The sequence below is a fragment of the Pyrgilauda ruficollis genome, unplaced genomic scaffold (assembly GCF_017590135.1).
Source record: "Pyrgilauda ruficollis isolate IOZ18807 unplaced genomic scaffold, ASM1759013v1 scaffold6, whole genome shotgun sequence".
Lineage (NCBI taxonomy): Eukaryota > Metazoa > Chordata > Aves > Passeriformes > Passeridae > Pyrgilauda > Pyrgilauda ruficollis.
In genome coordinates, this window is record NW_024527710.1 from 160,059 (window position 1) to 183,715 (window position 23,657).

The 23,657-nt window shown below is 37.1% G+C and overlaps 1 protein-coding gene across 4 annotated transcripts in view; it reads left to right on the forward strand.

Annotated features, from left to right (window-relative positions):
• The window catches only part of COL11A1 (collagen type XI alpha 1 chain), a 130,594-nt gene that overhangs the window by 54,201 nt on the left and 52,736 nt on the right, over positions 1 to 23,657 (forward strand). For all 4 annotated transcript variants that reach the window (XM_041483104.1, XM_041483106.1, XM_041483103.1 and 1 more), the window contains 19 exons: positions 56 to 139; positions 306 to 362; positions 2,777 to 2,830; positions 4,215 to 4,268; positions 4,382 to 4,435; positions 5,018 to 5,071; positions 8,407 to 8,460; positions 8,567 to 8,611; positions 9,936 to 9,989; positions 10,079 to 10,123; positions 10,556 to 10,609; positions 11,074 to 11,118; positions 12,257 to 12,310; positions 14,407 to 14,451; positions 16,039 to 16,092; positions 16,173 to 16,217; positions 19,708 to 19,761; positions 20,693 to 20,800; positions 23,306 to 23,359. In XM_041483104.1, coding sequence (XP_041339038.1) covers positions 56 to 139; positions 306 to 362; positions 2,777 to 2,830; positions 4,215 to 4,268; positions 4,382 to 4,435; positions 5,018 to 5,071; positions 8,407 to 8,460; positions 8,567 to 8,611; positions 9,936 to 9,989; positions 10,079 to 10,123; positions 10,556 to 10,609; positions 11,074 to 11,118; positions 12,257 to 12,310; positions 14,407 to 14,451; positions 16,039 to 16,092; positions 16,173 to 16,217; positions 19,708 to 19,761; positions 20,693 to 20,800; positions 23,306 to 23,359 — 1,068 coding nt within the window. The remainder of the gene's footprint in view (positions 1 to 55; positions 140 to 305; positions 363 to 2,776; positions 2,831 to 4,214; positions 4,269 to 4,381; positions 4,436 to 5,017; positions 5,072 to 8,406; positions 8,461 to 8,566; positions 8,612 to 9,935; positions 9,990 to 10,078; positions 10,124 to 10,555; positions 10,610 to 11,073; positions 11,119 to 12,256; positions 12,311 to 14,406; positions 14,452 to 16,038; positions 16,093 to 16,172; positions 16,218 to 19,707; positions 19,762 to 20,692; positions 20,801 to 23,305; positions 23,360 to 23,657) is intronic.

Sequence of the window (23,657 nt, forward strand, 5' to 3'; positions counted from 1 at the left end):
AGTATAATTTAGATTTTATAAATTCTAAATCCTTTTTGTGTTTTGGTACTTGCAGTTCCGCTTTGGTGGAGATGGTGAGAAGGGCCCAACAATCTCAGCTCAGGAAGCTCAAGCACAAGCTATTCTTCAGCAAGCTAGGGTAAGCACAAGGAGCCAGAACCTAATTTGTTTTATGTCCTGCAGGATGTGAAGTCAAAGATGGGGGGTATTTCCTAACACATTCTAAAACTCTGTTAGTATAGAATATGTATGCTGGCTGGCAGGTTTTTCTTGACACCTGGTGTTCTGTTTGTTTGTCTTCTCAGATTGCTATGAGAGGTCCACCTGGTCCTATGGGACTCACTGGAAGACCAGGTCCTGTGGTAAGTAGACAAAACAGGGGCACAGGTTTAAGAACATGGTGATGTAGCCCACAGATTTCATTCTGGCCCTGACTACACCTCTATATTTGTACTTGTTTTGTATTTATTTGAAATTAATATTACATAATTAAAGCTGTAGTTTGTATTCTTATTCAAGGTCTGCAATGCAACCTAAATACTAAATGAGGGTTTTTTTGTAGGTTTTGTGGTATTCGGACAGAGCACACTGTTGGACTTCCAAAACTAGTGAATAGTTTTACATAAATATGCCTCTACATTCAATCATCTCTGTAATGCAATCAGTACAATTTGTTGCAGTAAATATGAAACTCTACAGAAAGAGATACTAAAGCAAGAGTTTGCAGAATCACCTTTACTCAATATTTAAGCAAAATCTGAAAAGTTCTCAAAAAGCATTCCTATAAACAATTAAGAGCCACAGATTTTTAAAATAATGCCACTTTTTTATTTCAGTCCTGAGTTTGACTCAACTGCTAACACCAAGTGATCTGGAAATGGCCTTGTGGATTTTAAAATATCTTAGTATTTGTATGGAGAGTGTACACTTGTATTTTTAAGCAGATCTGTACAAGAGTAATTATTTTCTACAGTAATTCTTCCAAAGTAAATAGTAGCTACTAAGCAGAGAATCTGGCTCACAGACTCCTGATTAATCACAATTAGGTATGCAATACTTAAAGAGTCAAATATGTTTGGTCTATATAACAAACTCGTACACTATTTCCAGCAATGTATTTAGTTCAAGAGACTAGCAGGATAATATTCAGTCTGTACAGACAAAACTCTGGAGCTGCTGTAAGCAAGGAGGACTTTGCAAAGGCTGTTATGATACTGACAGTGGGTTGGATACCTTTAACAGAGGTATAACCTGCCTTCATATTCATGCTTTTGTGTTTTAAAAGCCTTCATGAGTTCCTGTATGCAAAGTTCAACAATTAATAATATTAATAGTTGTTTTGCTTCTAAACCACCAGGAGGCTCTAGAAATCCAACTCTTTGATCTAGAAACATTTTTTGCCTACAGCTCCAAAAGCAAGTTTCTTGGTCTGTAAATTGTTTTTCTACCCAGTTTCTGTTAAGAATTAAAAAGCTGGAGCTTCTAGTCTTTATATGCATTTTATTTTGTTAAATTAATCAGTAGCCAATAAGATACATTAGTAACATGTTAGTTACTAAAAATCTTAAACATAGCCATGCCAAATCTCCAGTCTAGCATTAGTTGAGTCTGGTGTTCACATGTTCAGTTAACATAGCATAAAAATGAATGTCTGCCTACAGATAGTAAATGTAATCAATTATATTAAAGCAGAGCTTAAATCAGAGAAACCCCAAGAGAGAATCATCACCTACCAAAACCAATCTTCTCTCCACTGCCAGTACCAGTTTGGGATCTGATTTCCAGTTTGCTTAGGACTTGAATTAATAGCTGCAGGGTCAATGGAGATCTTTCCACTCTAGGATGTGAGACTCAGCACCAAGCCAAGCCATTAGATTACTTCTTTCCAATGTTAATGTAGAAGGATTATCAGTTTTCAAAGGTCTGCAACATTTGTTTCATATTAAATACATACTTTGAGTCACAACCTGTTTCAATGATCGAAAATGCAACTATTCTTTTTGCACATAGTAACAAACTCCCATATCTTCTTTCCCTGAGCCTTTATTCTATGTGTGCATGCCAGGATTTTTTGGTTTATTTTGTCTGTTTTTGTGAGACATCTAACGTCTTTCACTAGTTCTGCCCCTGATTTCATGTACAGTTTAAATTAATATCTGATCTTGGCCTGTTTATGATAAAATTTACTCTTAAAATCTATATCTTCATTTCATAATAAGGAGATGTAGTTATATAGATTCTCCACTTCTTCAGGGCCAGGTGCACAAAGGACTTGATTAAAACATCACTGAAGTTCATTACAAGATTAGACAGGGTATTTTTCTTTGACTACAATGATCTTTGGATTGAACTCTGAGACTGGTTTTTTTTCTGTGCAGCATAGAAATAAAGGTAAAAAGAGGTGGCTTTCAGCTCTGTCTTATTCCCTATGATGGATGCACTGATGATTGCCCTACTTATGTTCTTACTATGCTCATACTTAGCTCTCAAATACTGATATAGAACAAAGGGTTACATTTTGCATTCAAATCCATGGGAATTTTCTCTGGTAAGAGAAATATTTCTGCGCAGTGTTTAGACAATGTTAAATCAAAGTAGATAAATCTGTAGATACAAATGGTGAATTCACACCTCCTGATGGTGTGAATTTGTTATTTCTCCCTGGATTATTTGTTATTTCTCCCTGTAATTCATGTATGGAAATAGAAAGTTACTTATTAATTTAAAGAGGCTTTTGTATACTTAAACAATATATGTTGGGGTTTTTTTCATCAAGGGTGGACCTGGAGCAGCAGGTGCTAAAGGTGAAAGTGGTGAACCAGGACCTCAGGTACAATAATATTCCCTGTTATGTTAGAGCATGTTTTATGTTTAAGAAAATGTATTCATATCAATTAGAAGAAATTAATCAATTATATGCTTCCTGCATGCAATTGAAGAAAAATATCCTTAATGATACTATCTTATAATTTCAATAGCTTGATCAATATTAAAATTGTAGTTAAAATCAATAGCTTAATTTTTCATTCTGAAATATGAAAGTAACAATCTTTGTATAACAAAGAGCAATTATCACACATAGAGTGTCATCAGTTGAAAACCTGTTTTAATATTGTCACTTCAGGCTCTTTTCCCTGTTCAATAATGATATGTTAGTGTGCAACTGGATGACCTTGGGCTCTGAACTTATCAGATCTCATAAGGTGAGGGAGGTTGAATTTGGTTGCTAATTAAACAGGATATTTTCACTATAGGTGTGACAGAGCTAGAATGAATCTTTAAGAATCAGTGCATATTTTGCTTCTCAGCCTAATATTATATAAACCTCTCCATAGTGATGTCAAAGAGCACTGAAGCACATGGAATTCTTTCAGTTTAAACCTAAAATCAATAAGGAGATTGTGAAAGAAATCATGAAATAAGTATCCCAAACAATGATTTTTCCAGATCTCGAGTAGTAGCATGGATTTGATGCACTGCTATGTGCCTGTCTTAAAACTGCACTTGGAGTAGACATATAAAATAATTTTTAAAAATTATTTTTAATGTTTTTTTTTTTTTTTAGTTTCCTACACAATATTTGTGAATGGCTTGTCCTTACCATTGCTTTTTTTCACCTGAAAATGCATTTGGATGGGGGGGTGAGAAAATTTCCACAGTTAACACCTATACAGTTGTCAGTGAAAGTTACATATGTTTGGAAAGTGAAATGTTTTTTCAGTCTGGGGTAATTTGGTCCCTCTCTAGTTAAACCCATGCTGTGTAAAGCTAAGACAGCATGTGAGCTCTTTACTATCACTTTACTATCATGTGTAGATATCTAAAATAAACACTCTTTAGTTTTCACTAAATAATTATAAAGTAATTGTTATTATAATAAAATCATTTTGGCATGAGAGGAAGAAGGTTTTTCAAACTACAGGACTGAGATCTTTAAAGCTGAATGAAAAGAATGTAAGAAGCTTACATGATGACTTATAGTATAGTATAGTGCCATCTGATGAAAATTGTTGTTAAAATTCATATAGCTAAGGCCAGTTTGGATGCCTATGTACTTTTAAAACTAATGGGAATCTGTGAACCATAATCCATCTCCTAGGGGAAAAAAATGCAGCTTTTTGTAGAAAAAATCTTACCTTATTCTTGAGGTGAGGTTTTTTCTAGCTTTTTGCTGACATTAATGGAATTCTAAATATTACCCTCTTTAATCCCAGGGTCCTCGTGGTGTCCAAGGTGCCCCCGGTCCAAGTGGAAAAGCTGGCAAAAGGGTAGGTTGCATATAGATCAGTTCTGCTCTGGGTAAATACTTTTTGTTTAAATGTATTTAAATATTAATTTATTCCATTCCATTTTTAAATGTTTGCCCCTTTGGGTTTTTCAGGGACGTCCTGGAGCTGATGGTGCCAGAGGAATGCCAGGAGAACCTGGTGCAAAGGTAAATAATAGTGAGACCTGAGGCTTTAGTTCAGTGTTGGAACAGGCTAGACAGATTTTATGTGGGTACCACAGTTTCATCCAGGCCAACCCAAAGTTCTCCTCTCAAGTGAAAATACTGAGGTTTCAGATAGCTGTGTCAGATGCAAGAGCTGAGAATGAATCATCCATTTAAAATATGGTAATTAATGGGAATTCCTAGTAGTCTGACTTTGAAGAAACTTGATTCTTGAGGCATGATTTCTCTCTCTCTGAGTTAGTCTCTAGTTACAGAGAATCAGTAATAGTAAAGTCAGTTTTGCAGTTGCAAAGTGCAACTAGAATCAAGCGTATCCTTTCAATGTGAAAATTCTTTTTATAAATAGCATAATTACAGCACAGTGAAAAAGCTGTGGCACCTTCTCTTGCTACAATTTGTAGAAGCAAATTTTGTGAGTTTGATCTGTATATTCAGCCCCATGTGTTTCATTCAGTAACAAAAGTGTACATACAACCCAAGGGTAGAAACTAACTTTTAGGGGGAAGGCACTATTTATTCAGACAATTTAACAATCATTTACTAAAGCTGTGATTTCTTTCCAAGGGTGACAGAGGATTTGATGGTCTTCCTGGCCTCCCTGGTGACAAAGGTAACCGGGTAAGAAGAAAAATATGTGCATTTATACAACACCAAACTAATAGAGTCCCAGAAATAATTCATTATTCATTAAGAACAGCACTAAGGACTGAGGGAAAAGTTAAAACAGAATGTCAGCTTTTTACTCTACAAATAATAGCTGTACTATCAGGCAATGAATTTCTCATGAAACTTTTGAGTAATATAAATCAATAGACAAAAAATATGTAAATCTCTAGTTTAAATATATTTGCAGAATTTAGATCACATCTTCAGCTAGGTTTTGCTGTAATTTTTCTTACTTCAGGAATTTGCCTGTTGGACTTCAAGTCATTGCTCTAAAGAGTAATAGGGAAAGGAAATTAGCATGAAGTTTCTGTACCAGGAGCATGCCAAATTTTAAGTTGCTTAGAAGCTTGCTCAAAAAAATGGATATGAATATTTCAATTACAAACGGAATTGTTTAGTGGGACTTATTCCAACAATTGCAGCTTAAGAAAGGTCACAGTCAAGTCAGATAAATTAGGAAGATTTTAAGTAATATTTAAAACAACTAAAGTACTTGTTGCTTTTGGAACAAGTCTATGGAACAAGTCTATGGAATGAGACTTCATCTTTCCTACAAAGCCCAGAAATAATCATAGCTAGGGACTTCTGCTTCAGATTATACCCCTTATGTAGGTGCTAGCACACCCTGCTGAGTGTCCCTCCTTTACTGTTGTTCTGGAAAGTGCAGTGCACCATGACAGAAATAGTGAAAGGGAATGTCAGCAAAGACATTTCCACATGTGCTAAAGCTCAGTGACCAAGGAATTATTACCTCACCCTTCAGTGGGTAAGCACAGTTGTACTTCCTAGAAAAGCTCAGTGGTGTCAGCTACCAGACCCTAATGTAGTTCTTTACAATAGCATGTAAGGTTACCCTTTTTGAGTTCTGTTTGCAATGGATAAAGAATGTCTGCTGTCATGAAGAATTTTTTTACTCCTCTTTCATCATCCCTGTTTAGATAAAGATTGTAAAGCAGCGAGTGCATTCCATAATGGAAGCCCAGCTTGCTCAGCAGGCCAACAGCAGAGGGGGCTCAGCATTAAGCATTTGCCACCTGCATTTGGAGGGCTGAACAGAAATTTGGCCTCTCAGGCACTGTGTCTCTGCTTTCCAACTACCTTCCAAGTCATAAAAAATATGTATTTTTTTTCAAATATTCAATTTTTTTCCATATTTCCATCCCAAAATTAAAAATTTAACACACACCTCCCCTCCTTACCCCAAAAAATAGAAAAATAAGTTTGGGGTTAAATTTTCAAAATAGTAAAGAAAATAATGACTTACTTTCATATTCTTTCATCCCACTATTTAAAAATCGCCACATTCTTGTGTTTCTATAGAAATCCTCTGTAAAAGTATATACTATTGTCCTTGTGAAAGCAGCTCAGTTCAAAGCCAGATAAGATAGTTATAGCTCTCGGAGTCTTAAGTAGTGACAACATATAATGCTCAGCTCTCATATAATGTTCAGCTCTCTTTGGCTTACAATAATAAACACAGCAAGACAAGTAAAATACTTCTGTTGAAGTTATATTTCAGCTGTAAAAGAATCAACATTGAAAAACTTAATTTTTAGAGTAGAAGTTTCAGGACTGATTTTAGAATTAGTCATATTGGACATATGAGTTGCAAACTGAATGTCTCACCTAGGTTATGTCTCTGTCAAGCACAAGTTTTCAGACAGGAGTTACAGAATGAGATTCTTGGACTTCTAGTGTAGAGCAGATTGCATCACATGAAGTCATATTTCTTTTAACTTCATTATCTGTGACTTCAAACTTTTCTTATTTAGATTTACTAGAAGAACAACTCTTCTTCAGTATAAAAGCAAGACATGTTATACTTTTAAAATAGGCCCAAGGAAAAAGAAATTCAAGCTTTAAGAGAACACTTGAGGGAAAGAAAAAGAGCTGAAAAACTGAATGCTGATAATGATAGGAAGTTTTGTTCTTACTGAATGACAATACCAAGACACTGAATGCTCACTCCTAATTATATCTAAGTACCACATGATTGCGAGAAGAGAAAGGTAGCCCTTACAGGGATGAACTATTTCAGTATTTGAAAGCCTAAGTCAGTCTTCACCTGGGTATTAATTGGAAGCCAGAGGAAAGACCATGCCTCTCATGTATCATCTTTCAGAAATGTCATCTAACATGTAGAAAAACACATTATCTACCTACAGATAGCATAGAGTGGTTGCAGAACCTAGCAAAATACATGAATTGGTGTATTAATTCATCTTGAAGGTGTTAGAGAGCTGTTCATAAAATTTCACTTTCTCTTGTGTGCTGGGGAAGGACAGAAAGGCAGTATAATAAAGTCCTAATATCCCTAGTATTGGGGGATGTGCTCTGGGTATATGAGGGTTACCTAAAATTGCCTAGGAAAGTTTGGAAGTGTGAAGAACAGAGCCACTGAACAGTGACTCCATATATCCCTACCAGAATCCCCAGCAGTGGTCAGGCTCCTTGGAGACCCTGATAAAATTAAGGCAAACAGCATGAATAGTTGGGTGTTGTCCAATGCCAGAAGGAAGTCACAGTCTCAAAGCCTGCTGCCCAGAAGGAGGTCAGTCAGTGGTGTTTGAGCTCTGTAGCACACTAGTTCTCTTTAAGAACTGAGAAAGAAAAATAAATCCTAAAAGTATGGTCCAGAATCTACTGAGGTTCTGCATATATAGACTTGAAAAGCCCCAGCCTCTGAAGGGAAGTGTGGAAGTCTGGCTGCCTTCCAAAGCCTCAGACAAACCAGTCCCAAGGCTCCCAGTAGCTGGTGCCAGGGTGTGTGGTTCTGAAAGGTGGTTAAAATCTCTGTATATTCCTGGGCCCTGCAGCTGGTTTCTTAACTTCTGTCCCACGTACACATCTTATTTTACTGCACTAATACATTGTGTAAGGGAGAGGGAAAGTGGTGATGAGACAAAGGAAAATGTGAGAAACACTACCTTTTGTAGATGTAGCTTGTGTATTTTCTGGGGCCAAAAATCACAGAATCAGAGAATCACAGAGTATTCTAAATTGGAAGGGACCCACAAGCATCACCAAGTCCAACTCTTGTTACAGAGTGAAATTGTACAAATGCAAATTATTCATTGTTTCAAAAATGCTCATCTGTTCTTACACTAAGATAATGAAAGATTTTACTGAGTACCATGACTTACAGATTTGTATCACTCTGTCAAGACATGTTTTGACACATCAAACTTCAGCTAACATACTTGTTTTCATTTCCCTTCCCATCCATTATTGTTTCCAGCAGCAGAAAGTTTCCAGCAGTTATTTTAATGTCTTTCCTTATCCTACAGGGAGACCGTGGCCCACAGGGACCTCCTGGCTTACCTGGTGAAGATGGATCAAGAGTAAGTTGCTGTTCATACAGGAAAATCTAGAGTGAATCCTCATATAATGGAAATAAGGTCATGATTTTTTTTTTCCTAAAACTTGTTTCCTTTTGCACAAAAACAGGGAGAAGATGGGGAAGTTGGACCAAGAGGTCTTCCAGGTGAAGCTGTAAGCAATTCTTTCTTATTCTTCTTCTTCTGTTACAAACAAAAGTCACATTCAGATATTTTTCCAATCTATTGAACTATTTTGAATTGCAGGTATAAAAATTATTTCATGTTTCTGCATATAGAGAATACTGTTTCTGGCTGAAAAGCTAACAAATTGAATGTTTTATTTAGGGTTGAAACACCACTTACAGGATTAGAATTAAGTCAAGGATATATCCAGCTAAGTATATATAACTTCCAGAATCACAAATGCTATTTCTTATCCAATTATGTAAAATCAGTAACTGCCATACATCAGAATACAGCCAAGCCCCTGTTGCTTCTAAAGTATTACCTAAATTTCTACTTATTAGAAAGGAAAGCCTGGGTTCTCCTCTTATTTCACACTACTGTGTTTCATTGTGTATTTTACACTTGTTTCACATACAGAATTTCCACTCCTGTCAGTTGGAATTCTGCAGGTGCTGTCACTGCAGAAGAGTTCTGCATTGCAGGCAAGAAATCAAGCCTCAAAAGGGGAATTTTACCCTACTGCTGCCTACTCACAAAGTACAAACACTTTGCTACAGTCAGAGTCAGTGATTTGTGACTGTGTCATACATGAGGAGACTGGAGACTCAGTTCTGCCTACTTTAGCAGCAGAACATGAATTATGGCACAATAATGATAACCAGTACTCATTGGCATAGTATAGAATGAAAAGATTATGTTACAGAACAAAATCTTGTTCGCCTTATTGATGAGAATAGCCATTGGTCTTTTGTGAAAGCTTTTAGGGATAAGAGCAAAAAATCTAATTTTTGTTTCCAGAATGTCATATATTTATTGTCATAAAATTACTAGCAATTTTTAATTCCTTATCCTTACTATAGATAAAAACATCATTTGTACTTAAAATAGTAATATAGAGTATGACACACCATCATGTTTTCAAAAAAAGGAATACAAATATGTATGTTACTGTTCAGGTCAGACCTTCAGGCAAGACACAGCTAAAATTTTAGTGGAAGATGCTGTGCTAATGTTCTGCACCAGGAAATATAAATATCAATCTCCCACCTTTCTCTGAATTGACCATACAGAAGTATGGTTAAATCAAAGGTTGCCCTTCCACTGATATCCTGTTCAGAAATACGGTGCCCTTGAGGAAAATGTGTTATCAGTGAATTTTACCCGTTCTTCTTTTCTTTCTTCCTAAACACCCATGCTGCCTTCCCTTCATCCTTCCTACTCCTTATTCCATTCCTCAGCCAGTCCTGCTCACAGGCATTTATGTTTAGAAAAAATCATGCAGCTGTCAATAAGGGTTTCTTCTCTTGCAGGGTCCACGGGGATTACTGGGCCCCAGAGGAACACCTGGGCCCCCTGGACAACCTGTACGTATGAGCTGTCGAGTATTTCCAGTTTCCAGAAGGAAAAAAAGGAAGTCCACTGAAAATTGCTCTTGTTATATTGTCTGTTGTAGGGCATTGCAGGTATTGATGGACCTTCAGGCCCAAAGGGAAACATGGTGAGTAAGTAAACTGGGAATTAGAAAGATTCTAAGAATGCTTTCCACATTCTCTCATCCCTCCAACTATGCCATCCCTTCCATTTAATTAAACTTTTATGTCAACTAGTTGGATTCATTATGATTTTATATGGAAAAGGCAAGGCTTCTGTTACTTAGTTTTCAGCCAAAAGCCCTGACCATGCTTTCTCTCAGACTCCTTTAGCACCATGGACTCCAGTGCTCAGGTCCTATGTGTGGGCTGTTATTCTCTGTTAAATAAAAGGTCATGATATTCATTAGCATGAAAAAATTTCATACTGGAGAGAAAGTTGCTGGTAGACTTTAAAGAGGGAGGAACAAAGATGAGTTTGTACTCCTTTTAGTCCTGACAATGAAGATCTGTAGTGCAGAAATGCAAACCTAATGCCCTACTATTTTTTTGCATGGTAGGGTCCTCAAGGGGAACCAGGACCTCCTGGTCAGCAAGGAATTCCAGGCCCACAAGTAAGTGTAAAGAACTCTCAAGAAATACGATGTAATGTGCAGCAAATGTTTAATAAATGGAAATTACTAAAAGGTTAGCTTTTCATGTGCAAAACCGATAAAGCTTCAAGGATTTTATAAATAATGCTGCAAATGTGGCGAGGGGAGTGGAAGCAGAGTTTTCAAGTAAGTTTTCAGAGGGATTTTTCATTCAGGAGAAAAATGACTCATTCAGTGTTCCTGGAATGCAGCAGGAATGGCCACACCTGGAGGAGGGTTCTGAATAGGATCTTGTTACAGACCTACTGCCAGAATAGTGGCTTGTGCAAAAGGCTCGCACAAAACTCCTGACCTAACTTGTAAGGGGGGAAAAAAAGCCACTTATATTTGCCCGTGTGTTGAAACAGATTAATGAGGGACCTTTAGTAGAGTGAATGTATGTACATTGTTCTCCCTGGTTTCTCACACTGGCTTCTTTCTAATAGGGGCTTCCTGGTCCTCAAGGTCCTATTGGGCCTCCTGGTGAAAAAGTAAGTTGGAACATTATTTTGTTACTTCACAGTCAGCTTGGTGCCACAACCTTGTTTACCAGCTTTGCTATCTTTTATGGAATAATAAGCTTAATTTAATATTAGATCTTCCTGAAATCATCAATAAATGAATAACCAATGAATACCCAATGGCTTTCCTCTCATATACACTTTTTCACAAGCATAACTTCCTCCCTTTATTTTGGATTAATTTTGTGTTATTACCTTCAGAATCTCATCTACAATATTAAACAATTTATACTTGAATGTTACTTAATTTCACAGCAAGCTGTAAAAATTATTTTTCTTAATCTCTTTTTTATAACAAAGTTTTACCTATTCAAGTCTAATTCTGGTCTTTTTTCAAGGATTATATTATGACATAACTCTGCAGTGTAATTGGCATACTGTAGTGTCCTTTGGTGGCTTTTTCCTCATCTGTTTGCAGATGTTCTTTTGGCTTGAAACCTGTCTTCTATTCATTTAAAACATGTCACTACTGAATTTCTTGCTAATTTTATTATTCTCCCCTTTTTGCTGAATTCCTTCTCAATTCATTGTTTGACTTTTTCCCTCTTCACTGTTTACTCTAGTCTTCTGGAGAAATTAATACTTTTTACTGTCCGTGTGCTTAAGTATTATTCTAGCAAAATGGACAGGTCCCATGATATCTACATTTCCTAGGCTTTCACAAAGGCATACCAGACCTTTCAGCTATGAGCACTGGAGTTCTGTACCCTGCACCCTTTGCCTCTTCAACTTGTTGATAACTTTCATTGGTGAATTCTTTCATTCCTGAAATTCTAAATAGTACTTAATTTTGCACACCAGAGAACTCTTCCCCACCTTGTGTTATGTATGTGCATGTTCATAGCGTAATTCCTGAAGCCTGTTCTCAGGCAAGCATCTCATTGAAAATTATGGATTATTTTTGTAGTCTAAAGATAGTAAGTAAGTGCCCTTACTTACATATGGTACGAAAGTGTCATTCTGGCTTTAGTTTTATTTTTGTCCTATCTCTGATATCCATATCAAGGGACTTAGGTATGACTGTATTTTATGTTCTTAGCTCTTAGGGTCACATGTGTTGGGCCTGTTTGCTATTGTTCTTAAGATGTGTGTCTGTTACTGCATTTAGGGACCACAAGGCAAGCCTGGCCTTCCTGGCCTTCCTGGTTCTGATGGGCCACCTGTAAGTAAAGAAATATTTAATCCTTTGAATGTTTAACTACTTTTACTAAGTGACAAATACTTCTGGATACCTGTGTTACAGAAACAAATGGAGGGGGAAAGTAATGGTTGGCAACAGCATTATAAAATCCATCTAAAATCCATTTATCATTTGAGCTGTTAAAACTAAGAGAATTACATTTTTGAAGCAGCTGATAAAAACATCTGTGGGCTTTTAAAATGTGGTCCCAGGTGATGAAATGCCTCTGCAACATCTTCAGGGATGCGTAAATAACCTACTGGCACACAAAGAGCCAAGTACTGTTCCACTGTATCCTTCCATGCCAGTCCAGCAGAGCAAATCACCTGTAAAAATGTTCACCACTTGTCCTCTGAGGAAACACAGAACAGACTACATCTTTCTCAGCTTCCTGGCTTAAGGTGCATATTATGTGTTTAAGGTGCTTCTTGCATTGTCTAGACTGGGACATACCTAAGCCAAACTTTGTGATTGCCAAGAAATCCAGCTTCACTGTGAGGCTGCAATTGCTCACGTGAACATAGTGTAACCACTTGAGCAGCATAGCTTAGGCATTCAGCTTAAATGGAATCATTGGCCATAATGGCATACCCATATGCTTGTTTTCTTGCAGCAAAAACATACTTTTGTGTACAATGAAGAGCCTTTAGACAATGTTATTTCTGAGACCTTGACTATCCTCCCCATGCAATTGTCCCTTACAATTTTTCTTTTAGGTGAAATCTGCATTTCTTAAACCTGACTTTTTGCAAGGTTTAACAATATCACTGCAAATATATTGCAAATACAGAAGTGTTCCCAGGGCTCTCACAGTCTAGCCTTTTACCTGCCAAAGTACCAATTTAGTGGAGAATGTTAAGTGTGCAGTGATTGTCCAGCTGAGTGTCTGTATCTTGTATCACTGTCTAAACATTTGAATGTTTCCCCTTGTCCTTTCCTGCATACTGGAACCAATGTCAATTTCCAAACACAAGCATTATTTGTTATCTGCATCTTGTTAAACCTTCAAAGCAGGGGGGAAATGCTGTAAGAGATAATCAGGTGTCAGCATAGGTTTGTACCTGACACAGACCCCTGCTGTGGTGGGTTGATCCCAGTCAGCAGCCAAATACCCACCTACTCACTGGCCCACTCCTCCCACAGCAGGGGAGGGCACAGAATTTGCAAGGGCAAAAGCAAGAAAACTCCTGGGCTGAGGTAACAACAGCTTAATAAGTGTAACAAAGCTGTGCACACAAGCAAAGTAAAATAAAGGATTGATTCACTACTGCCAATCTGCAGGCAGATGGCCAGCCACTTGCTGGGAAGTTGGTTATGAATGTCCTCCTTCCTCCTCCTTTCCCTGAGCTTTTATTACTGAGTATGACATCATATGGTATGGAATATTTCCCTGCTCAATTTGGAACAGTGTCCCAGCTGTGTCCCCTCACAGCTCCGTGCCCTCCCGCAGCCTAGTCACAATTATCTGTTAATCTTCAGTTTCATTAAATTGCCTTTAAATGTTGCAATTTAAGTGCAATTTTTTTAAGAACAGAAAACAGTGGATTGGCTCATGTTTTGAGTGCTGTAGTTTTAATGTCAGTGATATAAAGCAAAATCTAAAATGTAAATTTATTTTGTTTAAAAAGCAAGTCACAGTTTAGAACAAAGACATAGAATGTTAAAAATAAATCAGCCCTCTATTGAATCTTTTAATAAATTCTATAGTTTAAAAAATATTTTTTAGGAATGCCTTCATTCTACAAAATAAATCACCCATTTTTCAAAATCAAAGGAGAGAGTCTCTTACATTAAAAGCCTCTTACTGCTGAAATATTAATTAAACAGAAGGTTGGGTCAGCATATTCCTGAAAATATAGACATGAATGTAACTATTGTCCAGTTTTTTCTTTGTTATGTAAATTATATTGGTATTGAAAATAAAAACTTTTCTCAAAATTTTGTGTGTCTATTCTAATACAAAAGAAATGTGATTAATGTCCTGAAATTCAAATGTTTAAATAACTGTGTTTTTGTAATAAAATGTCACTCCTTAAAAATTATTGCTTTTCAAAACAGATACATTTATCTTAAAACAGGGTCACCCTGGCAAAGAGGGTCAGTCTGGAGATAAAGGTGCATTGGTGAGTTTTAAAACTTTTCCATTTATTTACATAGATTTCAAGAAAACTTTTGGTAGTTTTTCATCTTTATGACACATTTATCACATTTGTTGCTTGCAAGAACTATTTAAGGAGACAATAGACAACCCGTGACACATTCAAAGCATCTTCTAACAGACAAACATATATATTAAAAATATTAAAGATTGTAAATGATATAAAGATTATTCTTTTAAAGTAAACCTCATCTTGGAGTTTGCGGAGTGGCAATGAAGAGTTGCACACATTTCATATAAACAACTTGCAGATGTTTTGAGTTTTAAATTCTGCTTTGTGGAGTACTCACAAAAGTTCTTCAGAACCTGCTTTTTTTTGAAGGTGTAAAACTACATGCAGAGACCATGCATTTTTTAGGTTATCTTCAATTCAGTGTCTGTGTAAAGTATTTTTTTCAATCTTATGAAGTCCTGAAAGGGTCTTGGATCTCCATAAAGTGTTCTGCTTACTCAGTGTCGACCCTTCTTTAACCAGAATAACACCCTTCATAGCACCTGAATTCAGCTTCGGTTTTTGGGAGCAATACTAAAAGGTTGTATCCTGGATGACAGGATGAGTGAATTAATAGGACATTTCAGAAAGTACAGCACCACTGACATCAGCATATTATATATGTCAAAAGTGTTGTTATTGTAAAAGACATGTAAATGTTATCCTGATTTCTTAAGAAGCACACACAGCATTTACGTTTTGCACGTCCAGGCAGGTTGCCATCTGCCAGTTCTTATGTCTTTTGAATTTACTGATCCATTTCAGCCAAATTTGATAGAAAGTTCAGTTTCTCAGAGATATTAACAGTCCAAAGGTTTCATGAAAAGACACACTGGAGAGAGGAAAAGGACCCTATCAATGTCCCCATTCGTAACAGATTTTGTTATCTGTTCTTCTCTGACACGGGAGAATCAGCAGAGCAGCTCAGAGGTATCATGTTTCCAGGCTTCTTGGCTTCTACCCTTCACAGAACTCAGTTTCTCTAGGCCCTGCCATCAGATTGTATAGATCCAAGTTGAACATCATTAAAATAATCAGCAAAATCTAACTAAAAGAATCCAGGCACCAGTCAGTATTGGTAGCACCATGAACCTTTTAGCTTCCAGGCTTGAAATGTCATTTTTGTTCTTTTTTTTAAGACCATGATATTTTGTTATTCCTATTATTTGTGTCTCTATTTTTGACTTGTGTCATCATCATAATTAGCCTATAAATTTTCTCCAATAAAGCACCACTGGTTTCTAAATGGCTGGTTTTTTTTCCTGATTGTTTGTTCCTTTTTACAATTACCATTGTTTCAGATAATTTATGTTGTGGATAGGTGCTTCGCAAATATACAAGTTAAATCCAAGTTCACAATTAGTTCACAATTCTATTAATAGTTTAGAGTGACATTGAATGGTGCTTTTAAATGCCTTAACTTTTCTTAGTGGCAGGCAGCCCAGTGTTAGTTTGCTGTCTCATACATTATACTGAAAGAATAAGGATTGGATTCTGAAGAGAACTGCTTGCTAACCAAAAACTGTACAAACAAATGTTCTTTGCTTCAATGTATTTTAGGGACCTCCAGGTCCTCAGGGTCCAATTGGATACCCAGGTCCTCGTGGTGTAAAGGTAAGATTTAATTACTGGATTCCTCCTCTCACACCTTTTGAATATATGCATGTGGATAATTATTTATATTCTTCCTTTAGGGTGCTGATGGTGTACGTGGACTCAAGGGATCCAAAGGTGAAAAGGTAAATCTGACTGCAGTTAATTCTTTTCCCTTTTTACACTGCAGCCTCTTCTGCCTCCTTCACTGCAGTGTGCTTTATCTCACAGCAGTGAGTTTATTTTTACCTTTCCCTAAAGGCATACCAAGCCCAGTGCCTAAATCAGTGACCTTCATGGTTATTTACACTGGTTAAAGTGAATATAAAACCTTCAGTTATTAGAATGGTTTTGAATCCTCTTTGCACCAGTTTAGGTAACTTGTCTCTAAAGTGGCCTTGAATAGAGAATTAGACATCCCTCCCTTATTAGTAGATACTGTAGTGCATCAGAGAGATTTGTGGTGATAATACTGTATTTATCTGTTTTGATAGAGCCATAAAATAGATCTGTATTTTTAAAGTACATTGGGCAATGGCTTTCTAGGCTCAAGGTATTTTGTCCCAGATCTTTGGCTTTGCCGAAGTGATGGACAGCCCCAGTCAGATCTATGTATATGAATGTGAAGAAAGGTCTTATTTCCCCTGATGCCATTAATTCTGTGTGTAGAGCTTTTCCTAGAGCAATCACCAACCACTGCGGTCTGGGCTGACTCCTGATGGTCTGCGGTGGCTGAAACTGCAGCCAGTGTTGGTTTAAAGTCACACTTCCTTCAGCACTCAAAATAAGAGACACACAACAGACTCCATCAGTCATACCACCTCGTGAGCACACAGGCAAATCCACTCTTGTGGCTCTGCTGGCTAATGTATCTATATATCTATATATAGATAAATATATGGTCTACAGATATTTATAGATATTCTAAAGTAGAAGACTACGTCTTGCCAAAAAGCCTGGATTCAGAACTTGGCTCAGATGCCAAGGGCTGCTGTACATTTTCAAGCCTTCCTAAACCACAATTTGTCTAGGCTGCATGCTCATTTTAGATTTGTTCATTAAATCTAAGCTGAAAAAGAGTGTGTTTAACACCCATGGAGACTGGACAGTTCAAAACCCCAGCTTTTTCTTGTGCTTTATTGGATGATTAATATCCTGTTTGGACAAAATACAGGACTTATATATAAATACATTTCATAGATGTGTGTATATCAATGAATACTGATTAGCATAATGTCTACAATACTTCTGTGTTCTTAAAACTGATCTATCTCCCAGTTGCAGTAAGACAGTAAATTCTACTGAATACCTCCAAAGGTCACACAAAGCTATTTCATCCTTTGTTCTCTTAGTGTTTTAGGGGTGTGTTCTCCGGCCTTTTTGTACTGAAGTTATTCAGCTGCCATTGCATGGGGGAGAGCAGTGCAAGAGAACAAAATAAATAATCTTATCATTCAGAGAAGCCCCCATAGATCTGGAATGGTCCAGGGATATCAGAGGAGGTCTATCTCTGTACTGACCAGTAAATGTGACTAGAACTCTTTAGTTATTTTATTAATTGTTACCAGCAGAGGAAGAAATAGAGCACTCAGCTCTCTCCTCCTAAACAGAATAAAATCAGCCTCTTGTAGGTCTCAATAGCAGGAGCCTCACTGTGAAAGCTGAAGAGTTTCAGTTCATTTGGCAGCCATTTGGTCAGTAGTTGACACGTGGTCACTCCTTGCTAAAGGTTCTCATGTAATTATTACTGGCCATATTACTGCCTATAACCAAGCAACTTTTACTGAAGCTTTTTTTGATGTATTCTTCACACTGCATTTTTCATTTCTTTCTAAATATTAAGGAAAGCCACCTTTAAATTTAAATTTATACAATATAAGATGACCACATAAAACTTTGTTTCATCATATAGAAAGCATGGGAAAACTACTTTTAGACTGGTTTTTAGTATATTTTTTTCAATTAATCATAGTGTAACCTCTTTGGGGGTTTTCTTGCATTAACACATTTTATTGAAAAACTGTATTTACTTGTTAGATTTACTTTGGGTTTTTGGTTTTGGTTTTTTGTTGTTTTTTTTTTTGTTTTGTTTTGTTTTGTTTTTTCTTTTTTGGTTCTTTTTGTTGTTGTTGTTTGGGGTTTTTGTGTTTTTATTTTGGGAGGGGGGTGTTTTGGTTTGGTTTGTTTTTTATTTTTTGTACTTTTGATGCCTCCTTGCCTATTTTGAGTTTGCCACTACCAGATCTACTATCACTCTTTCTAGGGTTATTGTTGCATACTCTATGACTACTTCCAAATTCAAAATGGCTTTAACCCTGCAGTCCATCTCACTTGGTGATCAGGGAGAAGATAAAATTTCTGTGGGCCTAGGAATGCAAAAAGCATAATCCTCATGTTCTTTTTGAACATGAGGATTAAATATAAAGCTTTCTTGCTTCTTTTTTTGGTCTTTTTTTCTTTAGTAATGTCCCATGAGCACATTGTCACTCTCTCCTGGTTTTATTGACATTCCAAATATTACTCAGATTCAAAGTCAGCAGTATTACTTTAGCATATAAAAGACTAATAGCATTATAGCAAAATATTTTACTACATTATTATTAATCACAAAGACCTTTGCTGCCATGTTACAGCTAAGCATCAGATGAAAATGGAGTCCTTGTTGCCTGGATTTTGGAACAGTAGTTCTGTGATGAGTTACATAGAATCACAGAATGACTAGGTTGTGGTTGACCTTCAGGATCATTGAGTCCAGCCTATGCCCTAACACCTCAACTAAACCATGGCACTGAGTGCCACATCCAGTCTTTTTTCAAGACATCACATATAGTGACTCCACCACCTCCCCAGGTAGATAATTCCAGTGCTTTATCATCTTTTTGTAAAAAAACTTCTTCCAACCTATATTTCCCTTGGCGCAGCTTTAGACTGTGTCCTCTTGTTCGGTCAGTTGCTGCCTGGAGAAAGAGACCAGACCACATCTGATCACAGACACCTTCCAGGGAGTTGTAGAGAGTGACAAGGTCACCTCTGAGTCGCCTTTCTCTCCAGGCTGAACACCCCCAGCTCCCTCAGTCATTCCTCACAGGGTTTGTGTTCCCAGCCCCTCACCAGCCTCGTTGCTTCCTCTGGATGTGCTCAAGTGTCTCAACGTCCTTCCCAAACTGAGGGACCAGGACTTGACACAGCACTCAAGGTGTGGCCTCACCAGTGCCGATTACAGGGGGAGAATGACCTCAATGCTCCTGCTGGCCACACTGTTCCTGACACAGGCCAGGATGGCCTTCTTGGCCAGCAGGGCACACTGCTGGCTCATGTTCAGCCGTCTGTCGACCAGTACCCCCAGGTCCCTTTCTGCCTGGCCACTGTCCATCCACACTGTACCCAGCCTAGAGCATTGCAGGGGGTTACTGTGGCCTAAATGCAGGACTTGGCATTTGGAATTATTAAACTTCAGAAAGAGAGAACCAAAAGCTGATCAGTTTATGGTGGAGCAAGACATAAACCACTCTGCTGAACACATCTGGAGATTTCTGCTTGTATCTGAACACATATACGTGAAAGTGAAATTTTTCTGAGTACTGTGCTTGTAGTTCAGCATGGAGACTGATTTACATGTGTTTCTGCCTTTTTTAGGGTGAAGATGGTTTTCCAGGATTTAAAGGTGACATGGGTCTTAAAGGTGACCGGGTAAGCATTTATTCATAGCCCGTATATTCTTAAAACTTTTAATTTTATTGTTTTGAAAGGATCACTGAAGTGAACAAATATTCTTAAACCAAACATAAAATAAAGGCTAGTATTTTAAAATATTTCTATTCCCTGTGCATGCACAAATTCAATTCAGAGATATGGTTCTTGTGAATCAAAAATAGCACAATCATAAAGAGGAAGAGAATGTCAGTCTTGAATATCCTTTTCACTGAGCTTCTTCCTATGGAATTGTCTTTCCCAGATTCCAAGATCTCCAGTATTTGTCTGAGGAAAAGTTATCTATCTAGGATAAAGATATTTCCATTCCAGTCCAGCATTTTGCACATCTCTGCCAAAACGCTGTTTATTTAGCCCAATGAGCAATTGCTTCCTTTCATAGGAAGTGTTGTGGAGGTTGTAAAAAAGCTTTTCATAAGAGCCTCCTGGCCTGTATCTGTAGTCTGTATACATAAATAACTGTGAAGATGGTAGCCACATTTGATACTTAGATAAAGACAAGTTTTTTCCTATGGACTGCCAGGGTGCCTTGTCAAAAATTTAGGAAAGGAAAAATAAGAATAAAATTTCCAAATGCAGCTGTCTTCAAGCAAGACAACTAGGTTCTAACACTCTGAATGTGATATTCACTGCCTAATATTTATATATTTGCATTTATATAATGAACATTAGTAGTGATATTTTCCTAGTAGGAAACTGGACAGGGCTTACAGCAACCTGATGTATTTGGAGATGCCCCTGTGCACTGCAGGAAGCCTGGGTGACATTTTAAGGTTCCTTCCAACCCAAACTATTGTATGACTCTATTATCTGTTTAGATTTACTGAAAATTTATTTTCAATTACTTGTATGTAATCTTTCCAATATGTGCATGAATATTGTTCCATATTTATAAGGTGATGTATTTTAGGGAGAAATTGGTCAGCCAGGTCCACGAGGAGAAGATGGCCCAGAAGGTCCAAAAGGTCGAGCAGGTCCATCTGGGGATCCAGGTGCTGCTGGTCCAGCTGGGGAAAAGGTCAGTAGCCAGAAATCAACAGAAACATGCCATTGCCTCATAACATATCTGGAATCCGTAACCTGCATCACTGAAAAACAAGTCTTCAGATCTGCAAAATCTTTTTGTGACACTACTGCAGCAGACCACTGGAGTTCCCATTTGATCAAGGATTGAGAATCCTTATCTTGTAAGTATGCAAAGAGGCATTGTAGTACTCCATCAATAAATAAGGCAACTCCATTCTTATCCCTAGTTATATACAGTGCATGCCAGCTGTGGAAAACACATTGCAAATAAAATAGCAGGGCACAAAGGAGGATAAAGGTGCTGCTGAAGAGTGAATTCATATTGAGTCGTATTACTACAAATGGTGACTTGGAAATTTTATTTAATGGAAAACATTCCCTGAATACAAATCCAAAACAGAGTTGCCAAAAGGGAAAGGGGATGAGGGAGGACTGTTAAAAGGATGATGAAAAAAGAGAAATCAAGCACAAGGTACAAATCTCTGTAGAATCCTGGCTTCAGCAATAACCATTTGAGTTTGGTATAAAGGATGGAAAGGAGGCTGAGAAATGTATGTGGGGGTACTGTCAGAAAGGAAAGGTGATTTCAGCAGTGGTAGTAGAAATAACTGGAGAAGTATGATAATATAAAATAACATAAAATTATGGTTCAAAATGTATGTGATACATACATATAAGTGTAAACATATATCACTTAAGTGAGAAGATGCTGATGAAAATATTTCCCTTTAAATTTTTTTCGTGAACTATAGCTTCAATTCTATTTCTCTCTTGAAAAAAAAATAGGAAAGAGGGTGCATAAACCAAATCAAAACAAAACAAACCTTTTTTTAAATAGTTGGTAGATTTTAAGTTCCAGTTTGAGTTATTTTTACTTATTCTTATTCAAATTGCTTGCTATGAATATAGGTTTTCAACCATTTCTTCTTCACTGTGACATATTTGGGACTCTCACAGTATACAAGTCAGGAATCTGAAGCCCTAAATATCAGAAGATATTTGAAAAAAAATGTTGGTGTTGATAACACTATTAGCTGGCCTTGGAATTTTAGACCCACGGTTTTCCCTTTTCCAGAAATATTTACAGCTTTTTTTGCCCACTGGAAGGCACACATCTTCTGTGGATATTCTATGGATACTTGGCCAGAATGGAATGGGTCAGAGAGAAACTCTTTGGTGCTGGTCCTGTGATATTTATTTTAGTGCTGAAACTGGAATAGTCGTGAACTTTTAGATCTTCTCACAACATTTGGAAAGTCTGTAAGAGCAGATGTGAATGTCTTGTTCCCTTGTTATTCATATGATGTATTTAATGCAAAGGTATTATTATTGTAAGAAAAGTAATGAAATTACTACAGTAGTTCTTATTCTCTGTGTTCTGATTCCATGATAAGAAAACTCTATTTCTCAAGTAGGTATAAAGCTGGATTTTCTTGGTTAATGAAATCTCAAGTAGGGTGCCAAAAAAATTAGGAACATATCAGAAATGAGCTCATAATAAAAAAAGGATCTGTATTCACAGTCGCAGCCTAGGTAACTGGGCTTGCTGACACAAAAAATTAGGGAGAAAACTTTCATGGAATCTGACAAGAGTTTGATGTGCTGTCATGCTGCAAAACATTTAAATCATTGCAATGCATGTGGCTTGTTTCAGGGGCAAATAACAGGCAGCATTGTAAGCAGTGTACTCAACATAGACGTTTTTGGGAAAATTTCCTTCCCCATGCAAGTTTCTTCCTATTTATCTATGGTTACTGCAGAGTACCATATGATACTTTACAGTCATATTTTACATTGAGATCTTATCCAGAATTTGATATTCCAGAACATAGAGAAATTCTTCCCCAGAGTTCCCATCTCTCAAAGTCTGAAACTGCTTTCCCTTGCCTTTGAAAGTGGCAAACCATCACTCATCCTCTAGAGGTCCAAAGAGACCAACTCAGTGGAGTAGGGTACTGTATTTCATTTCTGGGAATGGTCAATGTCAGTGCTGATCAGTCTTTTCTGAACGCTGCAAGTTGGTAATGGTTGTTGACAAATCCATTGTCAGCAAATAATCAGTGGAGTATAATTTATCATAGTCTCGGTTTAGAACTATTCAAGAAAATAACTGGTTCTTCAAATGCCTATTCATGAAAGTCAGCCATCATATAGTATAAATTGAAAAGCATTTCTTCTCACTTAAACCTCTTAATGCCCTGATTTTTTAGAGAATAATTGTAGTTTAATGATTTCAACCACATAGAACTGTAGAGCACTTCATGGAAGAAAACCTTCGAGGTATTGGTTTCTTTGGTTTCATTAATTGTAGTAGGATTTTCATTTAAGTTTGGGGCCCTAAGCCCCCTGGTGATTAATTATAAAAATGAGAAACTGATTTAATTTAATATTATATTCCATAGAGTATCATCACTCTATGTTGTTGAAAAATCCTTTTGTATAGAAGCTTGCTGAACCACAAAGGAGGATACAGTAAAACATTGCCTTCTCATTGCAGGGCAAGCTTGGTGTACCTGGACTGCCAGGATATCCAGGAAGACAAGGTCCAAAGGTGAGCTGTAAATGAGCTGCATATTGAGTGCTTTGACACTGGTTACAATGGCACTTATTTCATTTCTGTGTTTGGGGAAGCAGGGTGTGGACATCAAAGAAAGGGCCATTTTCCCATTTTCTTTTTTGACAATAATATTCTGAAGTAAAATCATCTACAGTGTGACCCCAAGATCAGGCTCTTTATGGAGCACTACCTCTTAACTCTTTTTAATATAATGCCCTTTACCATCTTCTCCTGAGCTGCATTGTGCCAGCATCAGACTGCCATGCACTAAACAATTGCAAAAGGAAGGAAT